Source organism: Terrapene carolina, unplaced genomic scaffold (assembly GCF_002925995.2).
Source record: "Terrapene carolina triunguis isolate 2854851 unplaced genomic scaffold, T_m_triunguis-2.0 Scaffold34029, whole genome shotgun sequence".
NCBI lineage: Eukaryota > Metazoa > Chordata > Testudines > Emydidae > Terrapene > Terrapene triunguis.
In genome coordinates, this window is record NW_020698380.1 from 2,762,665 (window position 1) to 2,778,075 (window position 15,411).

Sequence of the window (15,411 nt, forward strand, 5' to 3'; positions counted from 1 at the left end):
AAATGTTAGTATAACTGAACTTGTTACTTACAAGCAAAGTTCCATAGTTAAAAAGAAACTCCTCGGTTACAATCTGGGGACGGAATACCTATTTGAGCAGAGTTTTGGCATAAGAATAAATAATTAAAAAAGTGATAATGTAGCATAGTTTACAGTGTGTTTAAAAAAGCAGAACATTTATTTTGTTTTTATCATTAGAATTATCTAAACGTAACTTCACAAATAGGGCTCAAGTCTTCATTCTGTCACAAAGCTGGCAATCCCACTGACTTCAATTAATGCTGACTTCATGTAAAGAAGGCAGAATTTGGCCTACTCCAATTACAATCAACAAAGTGCATTTAAGGAGCATACAGTGGTTTACATTGTTTTCTAATTAAAAAAATAATTACCTGGGATGTCACAAGGTGAAGAACTATTGGCATCATGGGAAGGCACATCTTCAGCTGTTTGGCCTGAGTTGTTGATGGATGTTTACGTCCAGAGACATTAGCTAGGGCACTAAGAATATCACCTGTAATACACAGCAAATATGTAGGATGCAGCTCAGTCTACCTCAACATAACTAGTTTAACTAAACAAAGGGGCTATTGACATTTTTTCTCATGTAGCCTGTATGAGGTTTCCCAGGCTTAACCTGAAGAAAAACTATTTCTGATTCTTCTTACAAACTGAACTACTTAAAGAGGGTTTGATCCTACAAAGTGCTTGGCACTCTAGACTCAATCCAAAAAACACCTAACTGTGCTTCACTTTAAGCATGTGAGCAGTCCAAATGATTTCAACTGATTACCTTCAAAACAACAAACAACTTAGTCTCTAAATGCTTGCCAGTAAGTTGCTCTGATTCATGTGGATTTGCAAACAGAAGATATACCTTTCTTCTCTAGATAGTAATTCAGAATGAGCGGCAAGGGGTATATCAGTTATCCTGGCTGAAAATTTTAACCAGTTATTGCCAGAAATACTAACCCTTCGTTTCACAATCTCACACTAATGTGAGAAATTAATTTCTCCTTCGTACCAAATGCGTGTAAGTGACAAACAAAGGAGCTGAGGCTGATTGCTACGTTTGTCCTGTTTTATGCAAGTATAATTCCGCTGACTTCAATGGAATTATTTTTGCATAAAACTGGAATAGTATGGTGGCTTGCACACTACTTTTCAAGGCAAGCAGCTGTCACTCAAACTCCACACTCCCCTAAAACCAGGGATAATTTCTGGTCCCTGGAAACATTTGTAAATCAAGTCTCCATCCCCTTCTGACTCCCAAAGTGTCAAATACATATCAGAATGAACCACAGGAACTTTCTGCAGTCTAGCCAAATTTAGCAATCAAAAGTTGGAGAAGCCTGTTTAGCAGCTTTCCATAAGATATTAGAAAATAGCATTCAGTGATTTCACTTTAAATCAGGGTTCCCAAACTTTTTGCCTGCATGACCCCATTTTGAGACACTGTTTGCTGTGACCCCAGACAGCAACAACGCAATAGTGACCAAGGAATTAAAGGAATTTACACATTAAGTATGTTATTTAATGCTCTCTAATGTGACACACAGTCTTGCGTGTTGCAACACAACTTCTCGAAGTCCAGCGGTGTGATAAATTTCACATTTAATCTATGATGCAAGATCAACAGAAGATCAATACTGAGATTTGATGGACACAAGTGAACTGAATCCAGCTTCACACAAATATGTGCTCAAGAATGGCACCATCAATTTCAAGGCACGTGTTGAGAGTGCAGGATATTCACTCTTGGCAGGGAATCAGAACTCCAGGAGAGAAAGTTGGGGATAAGTTCCTCACAAGAATCCACTGCAGGAAATTTCAGTGAGCGATTTCAGCTGCTGGCAAATCCATAGCATCAGGCTTGCAGTGAAAGGGGTTTTGTACCCAATCATACTTTGTCATGTTCAAGTTGAGGGAAAAGGATGCAAACTTTCCTTCATCTGGCTGAGATGCTTAGCCATCATCACCTGTGTGGGAGGCTGAATAATTTCATTGTCAGCCAGGAACTTGCAGCGCAGACCCAACAAGCTACAATGATTCTTTATCGAGTGCCAACAGTGTACTCAGGGTAGCATAAAAAGAAGATATGGGCCCTGCCTTAAGGTACTTACAAGCAACTGCAGATTCCCATCTCAGAAAAAAAGGCTAGCACAGGCTCCTACCAGCTCAGGCAGAGAGGATGCTCTATTGATAAAGCTGCTGCCTACTGAAAAGGATCTTCTGGATTCAAGTCTCTCACCTGGATATCTGCAAAGTTGGATGGTGCAAATGGCAAAATGGAATCTGCAAAGCCACCTCTGCACATCCAACATGTCCAGACCTGCTCCACAAATACTACGCCAGGAGGCACCCATTTTACAAAAATGGTAGCCTCCGCACAACATGACCTCACATGCACTGTATCCGTGAGGCCACGATGTGTGGAGGCCATCATTTTGTAGGTCAAAATGTCAGCCTCCTGGCATGGCATTTGTGGAGCAGGTCTGGAAACAGGCGGCATCATCTCACACAACGAATATGGTCTGTTGGACCCCACGACCCCATCTGCTGATGGCAGAACCCACCCCTACTGGGGGCACAACCCACCCCTACTGGGGGCACAACTCACTGTTTGGGAACTGCTGATTTAAATTAAGAAGATTTTGGATAGTGAAGTCTCATATTAACTCTAATCATGTGCAAGATACTGTGTATAATTTCATATAGTTTAAACACACATACAGACAATAGACACTTAAATTATTTTTGTAGGATGATATTTAAAAAAACTGAACTCTTGAAATACAATGAATGAATTCCAAGCTCCACTGAACTGAATGGCAAAACTACCAATGACTTCAGTGAGGCCAGGATTTCAACCAGGATTTCTGGATGATAAAAACTAACATTTTCAGGGAGCATATAATTTTTCTGGAATGTACTTCCACAAAAGAGAAGTGGATAACACAAAGTTATCTAAAGCAACAGGGATTCTTGTGAGGGACAGGTAAAAAATAAAATAAAAAGGATAGTTAGCATGAGCCAATGAGGGAGCACAGCTGAGTTATTGAAAAGAATGTCTCAGGCACAACTAATCTAGAGAAAAGGATCAAATATCTGATCATAAAGGGGAAGATTGTGGTTCAAGAACCAAGAAGTGTGAGAAAACCAGCGAATTCCACTCTGACTGATCTTGTTTTATATGAACTATTGTCTCAGGGAAACAAGAGGCCTTTGGTGTATGCATAAAAATTGAAGCGATGGGCAGGGGAAAGTCTCTGCTTATATGCAAAAAAAGAAGAAAAATGAATATTTTTAAAGCTTTGAGAGTTAATAAATTCTGCCCTTGAACGTACACATATTTCCTGTTTTTCCAAGCCTATAATAGAGTCACTGAACAATTAAAAGCCAGATTCTGCTAGCCTTATATGCAGTTGCAGAGATTTTAAGACCAGAAGGGAACACAGACTCATCAGACCTGTCCTTTTGTATAAAACAGGCCATAGAATTGATTCATATTAATTAGCTGAGTAGTATCAGTAGTTTATTACTCAAATACTCCCATTGACTTTAATATTCAATGTACGTAATGGAGGCAGAATCCTGGCCTTAAATTAAATTAAAAGGAGAGATGTGCAAACAATTCTATTCCAAATGCAATATGCTGTTCATAAAAATGAATGCATTTCCCATCACTTCTCCAGTTATGTGAGCCTCAATAAATAGTCCTAAATTTTAATAAATATGTACTTCTGGTTTTGAATCATTAAATTATAATAATATGACAAAGCCCTAGTTGTGGTGAACAAGAGATGCTGAATCTACCTAACTTGTTATTCTGGCTTTCCATATTTTACGATGCATACAGTGGTCATCCTGTTGTCAAATTTTGCATTAGATAAATAGATACAGATACCTCATTATTTCAGTATGACTGTATATTTATTATATAGCAAATACCTAAAATGCTACAAATACAGAAGTAAAGTTATTTAGTTAACAAAGGCAAATGGCAATTTTTTAAGTCTGACTACTCTACTATTGATTTAATCTAACTTTTAAAAATAAATATTTGAAATCAATTTCTATTTTTTAAATCTATTTGGTTTATAGCTACATCTGCTGGAAGAGAATGGGATTAGAAGGGAGTTTAAATAAATATATATTAAAAACTAGCAAACATCAATTTCCAACTCAGAAATGTAACTGCTTTTAATTAGTTTCACTTTGCAAAACGTCTTATTTCCTCCATATGAAAAAAGTCCAAAGTTACTTTCACCCCTGAATCAGAACATATTTTCATTATCCCGAACAGGTAAAGAGAAAATACTCTCCTATAAAATCTCAAAATGAATCTTAATAAAAGCCAACCACAAAGACAGTCCTCCCTTCACCCAAAAACAATACAACCCCTCTCCCCAACATTAACTGGAGAAGGAAAACAGAGTGGAGAACTTATGTTTGATGTAGAGGTTGTCCAAAATATGCCATTAAAATTATACATCAACAGTAAAGGCAGAAAATTGCATGTAAAAGACAATAAGTTATTTTTGTTATTATCATTATTTGCATTACAGTAGTACCCAGAGACCCCAAATGAGATCAGAGTCCCACTGTGTTAGGCAGTGTACACACATTCAGAGAGAGAGAGAGAGAGAGAGAGAGAGAGAGAGAGACACACAGACAGACAGACAGACCCTCCTCAAAGCATATACAGTCTAAGGCCCCAATCCTGCAATTGACCATACATGGTCATCTGATATTTAGTTACTTAGGAAAACAAAGAACAGATGTGGTTTGAGGGAGAAACAAAATATTACATGGCCTTTGTAAATAAATTTTAAAAATAGGTGACTTTAAAGCCTACCAAACTTTACAAGTGCTACCCCTTTTTTTCCCCATTACTAAAAACAACAATTAACATACAGTGAGAACTTTAACTGCCATCTTTACACTAATGACTCACAGATTGACCTCTCCACTCCTAGAGTATCTTTCTCCATCCAATCCCACATGCTAGCCTCGCTTTGACGTTTCCTCTTCCTGGAAGTCTTGCAGTCAAACTTGTACTTAACATTCACAAACACTCTCCACTACCCACATTCTCTGTCAGGCTTGATAACCTCACCATTCTCAGTACTCTAATCTGGGGGTCATTTTTGTTGACTCCTCTTTTGCCTTGCATGTCCAGGCTGTGCCCAACTTTTGCCATTTCTCCAAGACTTGTCTAAGATCTATCCATTTTTTCTGTTCAAACAGTCAAAACTCACCTAGCCCCTCATCACATTTTATCTTGATTTGTATAAGCTTCTTCTCTCTGGGCTCCCTAGCACCCACATCTCCCTGTCCATCCCGTACAAATTGCTGGTCAAATGACCTTGTTTGAATCCCTAAACTGGCTGCATCACCATGGCAAATTCAAACTTCTTGTTCTCACCTGCAATTCCCTTCACAACTCTCTGCTCATCTTCATTTCTGCTCTTATCTTTTATCACATTGTCCCCCACCCTGCCTTGTCTGCTTCTCACAAAATCCTACCTTAGTATCTCCTTCCAAATTGTACTCCCAGGCCTGGTCTACACTACGACTTTAATTCGGATTTAGCTGCGTTAATCCGAATTAATCCTTAACCCGTCCACATAACGGAGCCAGTTACTTCGAATTAAAGGGCGCTTAAAATCGATTTCTGTACTCCACCCCGACGAGCGGAGTAGCACCAAAATCGATTTTGTAAATTCGAATTAGGGGTAGTGTGGCCGCACACCACCGAATTAATGTGGTTAAAATTAATGGGGTAGTGTGGCCGCACACCACCGAATTAATGTGGTTAAAAACCGAATTAATGTGCTTAGTGTGGCCGCGCACAATCGAATTTATACAATCTGTTTCCCAAATTCGAATTATCTAAATTCGAATTAATCTCGTAGTGTAGACGTCCCCTGTGACTGGAACTATGTCCCTGAGGACTTTGGCTGTTTGAATAGAAAAGCCATTAGTATCTTATCCTTCAAAACTCTCCTCAAGACCTATAAACATATTAGAAAATTAATGATGGCTTCAGGAGAAGATTGGGATAGTTGGCATTTCTTATATAAAGTATGTTAAAAGAACTTTATTAAGATAACTTTCAAAGGTTAGGAAATACCAGAATTAAGATTGTGCAAACTTAATTTAACTCCCTTCTGCATTATTATACAGTCCAACTATATGATCACATACTATTTTTTTCACAGGACTCTGCCTCATTCAGTGCACAGGATAGATATGCTCTGGGGATAAACGAGGTATGTGTGGTGAAGTTGCTCTCTGTAGGACCCTGGCTTGTTTGTGCTAAAAAGGTGATAAGTCTGTACCATTATGCATATGTGCACAGAGTCCAAATAATGCACAGGCAAACTTAATTCTGGCATTTTCTAATTTGAGTGCCTGGCTTTGCAACCGCAAAATATTCTTTTACAGAAGTGTTTTGTAATTTCCTACATTTTTAAAAAAGCAAACTGAAAAAACAAATACTATCATGTGGCATCTACGACACCCACATAGGTCCTCAGTAGGGTTGGCCACTTTAGATCCACCACACAGACTTCTGTCACTTGAGCTAACAGAATAATTGATAGCCGTAGTAGGTGGTCATCCTCTATGTGGATTGGCAAGAGGGAATGAGACGCCTTGCCAGGGGTTTCACAGATATTTTCTGACAGCAAAGGAATGGTGACTCAGGAATCTCAGGTTCCATTCCAGGCTCTGGAGGGAAGTGTGTTTAGCGGGCACAGAATCTTCTGACTGTTTCCCCCCCGCCCATGCTTGACCTCTTCTGTCCATACTCTCCAACCTGTCCCGGTCCTGTCTCTTTCCCTCCCTGGCTCTTTATCCCAATCCCATTCTTCTTGCTTAGTCAGTCCCAGTCTCCACTCCTATGTCTTCTTACCCCAATCTCCACCCTACTTCAAGTCTCTCCCACTCCCCCCCTGCCCCAGTTTTCTTACCCAGCCAGTCCCAGTTTCCCCATTCCAGCTCCTCATCTGATCTGTCTTTCCCCTTCATCCCACTGGTTCCTAATCCTAGTCTCCACCCCCAGACTTCTCATCCAGTCTCAGTCCACCCACCAACCTCTCTCCAACTCTTTTCTCCACCCAGTCTTCTCCCTCCCTCGATTCTTGGTCCCAGTCCCTTAGTGCAGCCATCTCAATCCTCCTCCCACACCCCAGCTATTGCCAATCTGGCTCCCTGGCCCTACTCCACCCCACACCCACTGGTTCCAAATTGCCAGCTCCTTGTCCCAGTTTCCCCCTACTCATCTGATGTCAAGTGTTCCTTCCCCCAGCCAAATGTCTCCCAGCCAAATGTCTCCCAGTCACCACCCTTTTCCCTCACTAGCTCCCAGCACCAGTCTCCTTGCCAACCCAATCACAGTTTCTCCCTCCCAACCCCTCTAGTCCCAGTTTCACCAGACTCCTTGTCCCAATCCCTGGTCCATGTTTTGTGCCCCCAGTATTCGAAACAGACAGCATCCTCCTCCACAATAACTGGGTGCCAGCAGAGGGGCCACTGAAAGCACAGGAGAGACAGGTTCCCTACTCTCAGTTCCAGGGACAGCCCCAATCCCTTTGCAGGGAAAGTCCGGCTTCACCTCTGTAGACATGGCCTGGAGTATGCTCGGTTGCTCTATGGGGATGGTGCACACACAGTCTGGTCAGCACCAGGACCTGAGAGAGGCTCAAGCATGCTCACTGAGGTTGGACTGTTCAGAAATTAGCTGCTACAATAAAAAGTCTCTACTAAGGATGTGTGAACTGTGATTATCCAATGGCTTATAATTTGGCCAAATTTGGGTGGATTTTCATGGGGCTAGCACAAAGCACACCCTGACACAAAGACCACTCCCAGCCACATTTGAAGTCCCTGGTCCACAGCATGGGGGCATTAGAACTGTTCAAAGAAGAAGTGGCCAGAATTTAACATGGGCAAAACAATGATTTTTCCCTGTCCTTGTTATGAGAGACATCTGAACTGTATTGGCTGAAGTTTTCGAGAAAAATTCATCTTGAAGCAGAAATCCAACATGTAAAATTTTACCCCCAAAATTTTAAAAATTATAAGCAACTGAAATCAGGGTTTTACAATGGACAACTTTAATAGGTGGTGCTACCTGCCCCAACTATAACCATATGCATTCTCACATAAATGTTTATATAATATATACAATTGCATCTCTCTTCTTCCATGTTTTGTAGGTCATGGTTATACTGTAAGATCTTTGGGGCATGGACTCTTTCTTTAAAAATGTTTATACAACACTTAGCATAATGGAACCTGAGTCCTTTTTGTAGTCAGCCAGCTGAATTTACCTAGAATTCCTGGCAGCTCCTGCACAATGTGATAGATGAGAAGGTCCAGGCATTTTGACAGGTATTCATTGCCGCTTTGCTGCTCTTTTCCTGGTGTAGTCTTTCTGCTGTCTCTTTCAATGTACATCACCAATCTACATATAAGCAAGTGCAAAAGATTACCTCTTGTGACAAAAAACTTATACTGTATCTCAAAAATGCCACTGAGGCAAGCATTTCCAGAGGGGCATAGTTACAAGCAAGATGACATTTAGGTGTTGTTTCAGCAATTTGTTGAAAACATTAGATTTTTGTCTTTAAAACAAAGTTCATTTAAAAAAAAATAACAAATCCTTCTATGGGGAAAAACAGATAAGCCAAATACAATTAGCCAAATTAAACTCTGGTGTAAGCAAGTGCAACTCTATTAGTGTAAATGGCGATATAGTGCTTACATGAGGAATGAATTGGCCCTTAAAAACTGAATAGGAGATTCTAACTTTAAACAGTTTATATTGAATTGTAATGCAAAAAAAATTGCTTAACCAAGGTAGCAAATTTTCAATTTGTGTATCTAAATATAAAGGTCAAAACCTACTTTTTAAGTACTTAAAAGAAGTGGTGTGATTTTCAGTGAAGCCACAAATCTCACCAAAGTTAAAGACATATACAAGTACCATTGAAAATTAGGCCACATATGTGCACCATTGGGCAAACAAGAATTTAAAAAAATCAAGAGTCAGATTATGCCTGGCCATTGTATAGGTGTGCAACCTGTGGGGGAGAGAGTACAAGAAACTTCTGCCTCCTTGCATCCTAGCATTAGTGGCCAGGAACAACTGCAACCTCTGTTTACTCCCTCCTAGTACCCCAGTAGTGAAAGCCACCAGAAAGGCCATAGCGCTGATTTTCTTCCACAGCATTGGTTTATGGAGTTGTCTGCAGACACAGAGTAGTGCACACCCTGTACCACTCTAGGGATTTGTGCAGCAGGCATATAGACCTTGTGTGCCTGTGGGTTCCTTTTTCAGGCATGATCCCTCCCAGAGCTCATCCCAAATGTGGGCCAGGATTAGGATAGTCTCTTCCAGCATGCTCCAGTACAGGAGTATATTTAGCTGTAATAAATAATAGGCATACTCAAGAAGCCAGAGTTAATGACATTTATTTAAGATCAAATTTCTCTGTGGAGAGGAAAATGCACTGGATTAATCTACACATCTGTTACAAATTAAATGTTTCAAATACTTAATTTTTTTAGTCTAGAAATTATGACAGTGAACTTTGAGTAAGAAATAGGGTTACCAATTTTGGCTGGATGTATTCTTGGAGATTTCATCACATGACAATCTTTAATTAAAGATTAATCTAATTCATGGAGACTCCAGGCCAATCCTGGAGGGTTGGCAACCCTAGTAAGAAATAATTTTAAACTATAGTTTAGCAGTAGGTTTTTGGCATACTGGCAGGGAAGCATAAATTGCTGTTATCAGGATTTTTAAAAAAGGACTATTCCCAGCTCTCTTAATCCATCCCCTTTCTTAGCCACTATTTTAAAAAAGTAAATATAGAGATGTGACAGAGAGGCCCAGTGGTGGTTCACTATTCTGTGTAGTCTGTATCAGCAATTCTTCTCAGGCCTGACATACGCACTATGCCTACCATGCTATTGTCATAATCTGAATCTAAAAAGTATTATATATCATTTGAAAACTAATGACACACTGGTGATGCATATCATTGTGAAATGTACATATTAACATTTTATGAGGAATTATGGACACTCACTGATATTATGCTTTTTTTTTTTTTTTAAGTCTGTGATCACACTTAAGGTATGTCTACACTTACTTCCTGGTTTGGCGGCAGGCAATCGATCTTCTGGGATCGATCCCGGAAGTGCTCGCCGTCGACGCCGGTACTCCAGCTCGGCGAGAGGAGTACGCGGCATCAACGGGGGAGCCTGCCTGCCGCGTCTGGACCCGTGGTAAGTTCGGACTAAGGTACTTCGAATTCAGCTAAATTTGCGTACCTTAGTCCGAAGTGGGGGGTTAGTGTGGACCAGGCCTAAGGGAGAAAGAGGTTCTCCCCCAGACAGGAGGGAAGGCAGCTACCTACCTCTCTCCAGTGTAAATTAAGTAAAGGATGTGGTCAAAGTCAAAGGAAAGCACTTTTATAGGCAAGGTAAACAAAGCCATCAGGAGAGTATGTGGGAAAAGAGGACTGCTTAATCTCATTGAGGGATGGAGAGTGTGCCCCCAAGAAACCTTTCTGCTTCCTGAAGCAAGGGAAATGAACTTTGGGAAGTCAGTCAGTCACACACACAGACACCATTTTGGCATCCTTCACTTGAAGGGACAAAGGAACTGAGCACTTTGAGGGTGTACTGGCCAAAGAGTATGATCAGCCATGCTGGAACAGACTTAGTTCGAAACACTTCTTTGAACAAGAGACTCAGGTTTTAGTCTTAGAATTGCATTTTTACTTTTGTTTGCTTGTAATCCTTTCTATCTTTAGTCCTTATACTTGGTATCACTTAAACCTATGTCTTTTTGTTTAATAAACTTGTTTTACTTTTACTGTAAACTAAGCCAGTGCTTTGATTAAAACAGAGTGTTTGCTAACCCCAGTTAAGCTAATAAGATGCTGGTTACTCTCTCTAAGGGATCAGTGAACTTAACTTTTGTAAGTGTCCAGTGAGCACTACAGGGCAGATGGTTTAGGGGAAATTTGGGACTGTGCGGGTGTTGGGGTCACCCTGCAAGGAGTAACCAAGGCTGGTGGAAGCCAGGGTGAAGCTACTGTGCTTTGAGCATGTTGCTGGTGTCAGGGTGCTGAATCAAGACTGCACAGCATTACAGGGAAGATAGTGACACAATCCCTTACTGGTCTGGGTTGAACCCTAAATGCCACATTAATATAGAAATCAAAATCTGTCTTGTCTAGGATGATGAAAATAATTGGATTTAAACAACTTCTTGTGCAAACATGTGGTATGTTAGGGCCCAGTCCTGCAAACCTTTATTCGGGCAGGAGAACAGTCCCATTATAAAATGGGATTATTCACTGGAATAAGAACTACTCTCCTGAATAAAGAGTTTGCATGATCGGGCCCGTAAGCAATGATGAGACTGCATATTTTGAAATACAACAAAAACCTTTATTTTATGGTGGTTTATATGGGGGTGGGGGGAAATAGGGAGGCGAGAAAGAAATAAGTGATCCATTCAGTAACCATTTACTTTTTCTCACCCCAGCAGCCCACAGGCAGCAGATCCAGCTATACCTTGCCAAAGGTTCTAGCTATTTTCCTTAGACTCTCAGTATGATTTATTCAATTATGGCCAATTTTGATGAAATATAATACATGTTAACTATTCAAAAGCCTATCTCATCATTCAACTCCAACTTTCATTATACAATATGCTATGTAGCTTTATTAGACATTTTCAGTTGCCTTGAATAATTAAAACAAAATAACTTAAGTTGTTTAAATGAGTTCTCTCTCACTGAGAGAGAATATGTTTAACCAAATATTAAGTATGAGTAAAACATGACACGAGAAACCAGAGTGTCATATTTTTCTTTAAATAAATATTCTTGTAAATTTAGTTTGTGTATGAGAGTAAGTTTAGAATTGTCTGCACATTATCGAAACAAGCTGTTGAGTGAAGGCTAGCACGATAAGTTTGATATATATTTATATTTTAAGAAAGGAATTCTCTCTTGCAAAATCCAATATAAAGAGAGTTTGAGAAGCATCAGATGTGTGTTTACTTATTTTGGGGAAAGTAAAAAGTAAAAATACATGTAAAGCTCCTGAGTATGGCCAGCTTTCTCTCTCTTCATGTGCAATGCCTTCCCCTTTTCAAAGTTATGTTCTTCTCTCCCACAAAAAAGCCAAAGTTGACAATTACTTCTAAAAAGGACCATCAATATTTCTTTAAATTATTTGATGGAATTGATCAACTCAACAAAATCCTGTCAAATCCCACATAAGCACAGTTAGCTTTAGGGGAGTTTATTGTTCTAAAGCCCCAGGAAACACTCTCCCCTCCTCACAGTCATCCACAGAATAGGGTTGTCAACTTTCTAATTGCAGAAAACCGAATACCCTTGCCCGCCCCCTGCACCCAGATCCCACCCCTTCTCTGATGCCCCACCCCCTTTCACTCCATCTCCCCTCCCTCCATCACTCGCTGTCCCCAACCCTTGCTCATTTTCACCGTGCTAGGGCAAGAGGTTGGTGTGCAAATGGGGTGAGTGCTCCAGCTGGGGATGCGGGCTCTGGGGTGGGGATGAGGGGTTGGGGGTGCAAGAGGGGACTCTGGGCTGTGGCAGGGGTGGGAGGGGGTATGGGCTCTGGGCTGGGGGTGCGGGCTCCAGAGTAGGGCCAGAAATGAGGGGTTCAGGGTGTGGGAAGGGGCTTCAGCCTGGGGGTTGGGGTGCGGGAGGGCTCTGGCTGGGGGTGCGGGCTCCGAGCTAGGGCCGACAAGGGGTTTGGGGTGCAGGGGGGGCTCCAGGCTAGAGCCGAGGGGTTGGGGTGTGGGAGGGCTCCAGGCTAGAGCCGAGGGGTTGGGGTGCGGGAGGAAGTTTGGGTGTGGGGTTCCAAGCTGGGGCAGGGTGTTGGGACACAGGAGGGGGTGCAGGCTCCAGGCAGCGCTGACCTCAGGCAGCCCCGGCATTTCCTGGGGACAAAGGAAGTCTGCACAGCTCACAGAAAGCTACGGCATGTCCCGCCCGCTCTGAAGCGGAGGAGCAGCCAGGGGACTCAGCATGCTGCTCCCGCCTGCAGGCGCTGCTCCCGCAGTTCCCATTGGCCAGGAACCCTGGCCAAAGAGAACTGTGGAGCTGGTGCTTGGGGTGGTGCCTGCAGGTGGGGGCAGGGCATGGAGCCCCCCTCGCCACCCCTCCGCCTCGGAGCCGGAGGGACGTGCCGTCCGCATCCTGGGAGCCGCGTGGAGTCAGGCACGGAGCCTGCCTGCCCTCCTGCAGCCAGCTGGACTTTTAGCACAGCTGGGAACGGAGCCACCAGGGTCCCTTTTTGACTGTGCATTCCGGTCGAAAATTGGACGCCTGGCAACCCTACCACAGAATGATTTACCAGAATATTTGGGGCAGTAAAACAAACACCTGTTCTGTTTGTATGGCAAAACTGGGCCTACAAAAGTATCACACTTATTCCATGCATAAGAAGTACATGTCTGCCATGCAATCAAATGGACACAAAGTGAACAAAGAAAGGCCAGAATTAATAAAATAGACATGGCATTAACAGTTAGGATGAATTAATCATTTTCTGAGAAGTTGGGCATGCAACTCAATTCAGCTTCCTGGCTATATCCATGGTACGTCGAGTCCTATCACTCCCAGGTAAGGCGACCTAAGGACTATACAAAAAACAACCTAAGGTTTCAACAGCACAACCTCAGATTATTTATAAATTCTTAATTACAAATAAATTATTCCTTAAATTTTCTGTGTATGAACAGAAAGATCAGTGATATAATTCTGGGTAAATTTATTTCCTAGGTTTAATGTAGTAATAAATATGTTTTATGTACTCAAGGTACAAAACAACAAATAAAATAAGTATTTTCCTTGAAAACTGGTTCAACTTTCCAAAGAAACTATCATTTCTGGAGATCAAAGTTGTACATTTTGGGTGGCAACTACATTATTAATAGTGGTCAAGATTTTCAAAATTGGGTGCCTAGAGATAGGTTCTTAGTCCAGATATACGCATCTACATAAATGGTCTGATTTTTAAAAGTTTTGAACATTTATCAGTTTTCACTGAAGATTTCAAATAAACAAAACCCCTCTCCTTTTTTCTCCAACCTAAGGAAAGAACTCCACCCCCAAAACCCCCACGCCTGCCCACCGCTCCCTCCTCTCCTCTCCACCCCACCCCCACCCCACCCAAGTGCTTCCTGCCCACTGAACAGCTGATCAGCAGTGAGCCACGGAGCCGGAACCAGTATGGCTGGAGGGTGCTAAATACCCCCTATTTTTTCTTCTGTGGGTGCTTGAGCCCCAGAGCACCGATGGAATCAGCATCTATGAATACAGGAGCAACTTTTTAGTGGATAAAATGAAGCCAAGGTGTATAATTTGGTAGACATTCTCTAGAAACAAGGAACAATCCTTTTAAAATATAGAGTATGTAAAAACAAATAGACATGACCGCTCAGTATATTATCCAGACAGGAAGTCAGATATTGTACTCTGATAGTCTAATAGGAATTTCAGTTTTAGGAATTTCAGTTTTAGGAATCTACTGTAGTACTAGGCTAACGTGCAAGTCCGGTCAAACCTTTATCTCTTGTGCTGCAGGGGGAGATTTTGGATGCAGTGCAGCTGACATATGCTCCCAGAAAGGGAAAGGAAAGTATGGAAATTAGTCTATAAATCCCCTGTTGGTATAGCAATGAAATAAGCTCTCAACTGCTGAATATAATTCATAGCAGGAAAGTATGAGGTTTTTATGAATTTGATAGAGTTTCAAATGTTACTTATTATTCAGCTAGATAAAGAAACTTGATACAAAAATATGATGAAGAAATCTCACACTTAATACTTTTTGTTACCAGATAAGAATAAGACAAAATAAAAGGAGTTAAGATGAAATGAAGGACAGTCTTAAAAGCGAGGTACGTGAATGGCAGCCCTAAGCACTGAAAACCTGCCCACATCCTGCTGACAACTTATGTGGTACTGAAATAATTTGGTGGCAAGCAGCACTTTTCTGCAGGGGTGGATAAATCAGCACAGTGAAGGTGAATCTAAATCAGAGCAGAAAGTAGATTTCATTAACGAAGACTGGGATTTTCAAATATGTATAAGATTTATGCAACCAACTCCCATCATGTTCAATGGGAGTTGGTGCATAACTGCAGTAGGCCTCTTTGAAAACCCCAACCTCATTTCTTAGTAATAATTTTTATACAACAATCACAGATCTACCCAGTACAGTAGATGGCAAGTCACAGTGGCCTAATGGGAGTGCTCTGACCTGGCAGGTAGACTACACTGCCATTTAAGAGGGTCTGGCAATGACTCCCAGACCTTGTCTCACTCTTTTGGAGATCAT

General features: G+C 41.5%; 1 protein-coding gene across 1 annotated transcript in view; it reads right to left on the minus strand.

Annotated features, from left to right (window-relative positions):
* LOC112119303 (serine/threonine-protein kinase ULK4) overlaps positions 1–15,411 on the minus strand; it is a 421,700-nt gene that overhangs the window by 282,567 nt on the left and 123,722 nt on the right. Inside the window, exons 22-24 of the mRNA XM_029914272.1 lie at positions 8,340–8,473; positions 393–514; positions 32–88 (exon numbers count right to left, since the gene is read on the minus strand). Of these exons, the coding sequence (XP_029770132.1) occupies positions 32–88; positions 393–514; positions 8,340–8,473 (313 nt within the window). The remainder of the gene's footprint in view (positions 1–31; positions 89–392; positions 515–8,339; positions 8,474–15,411) is intronic.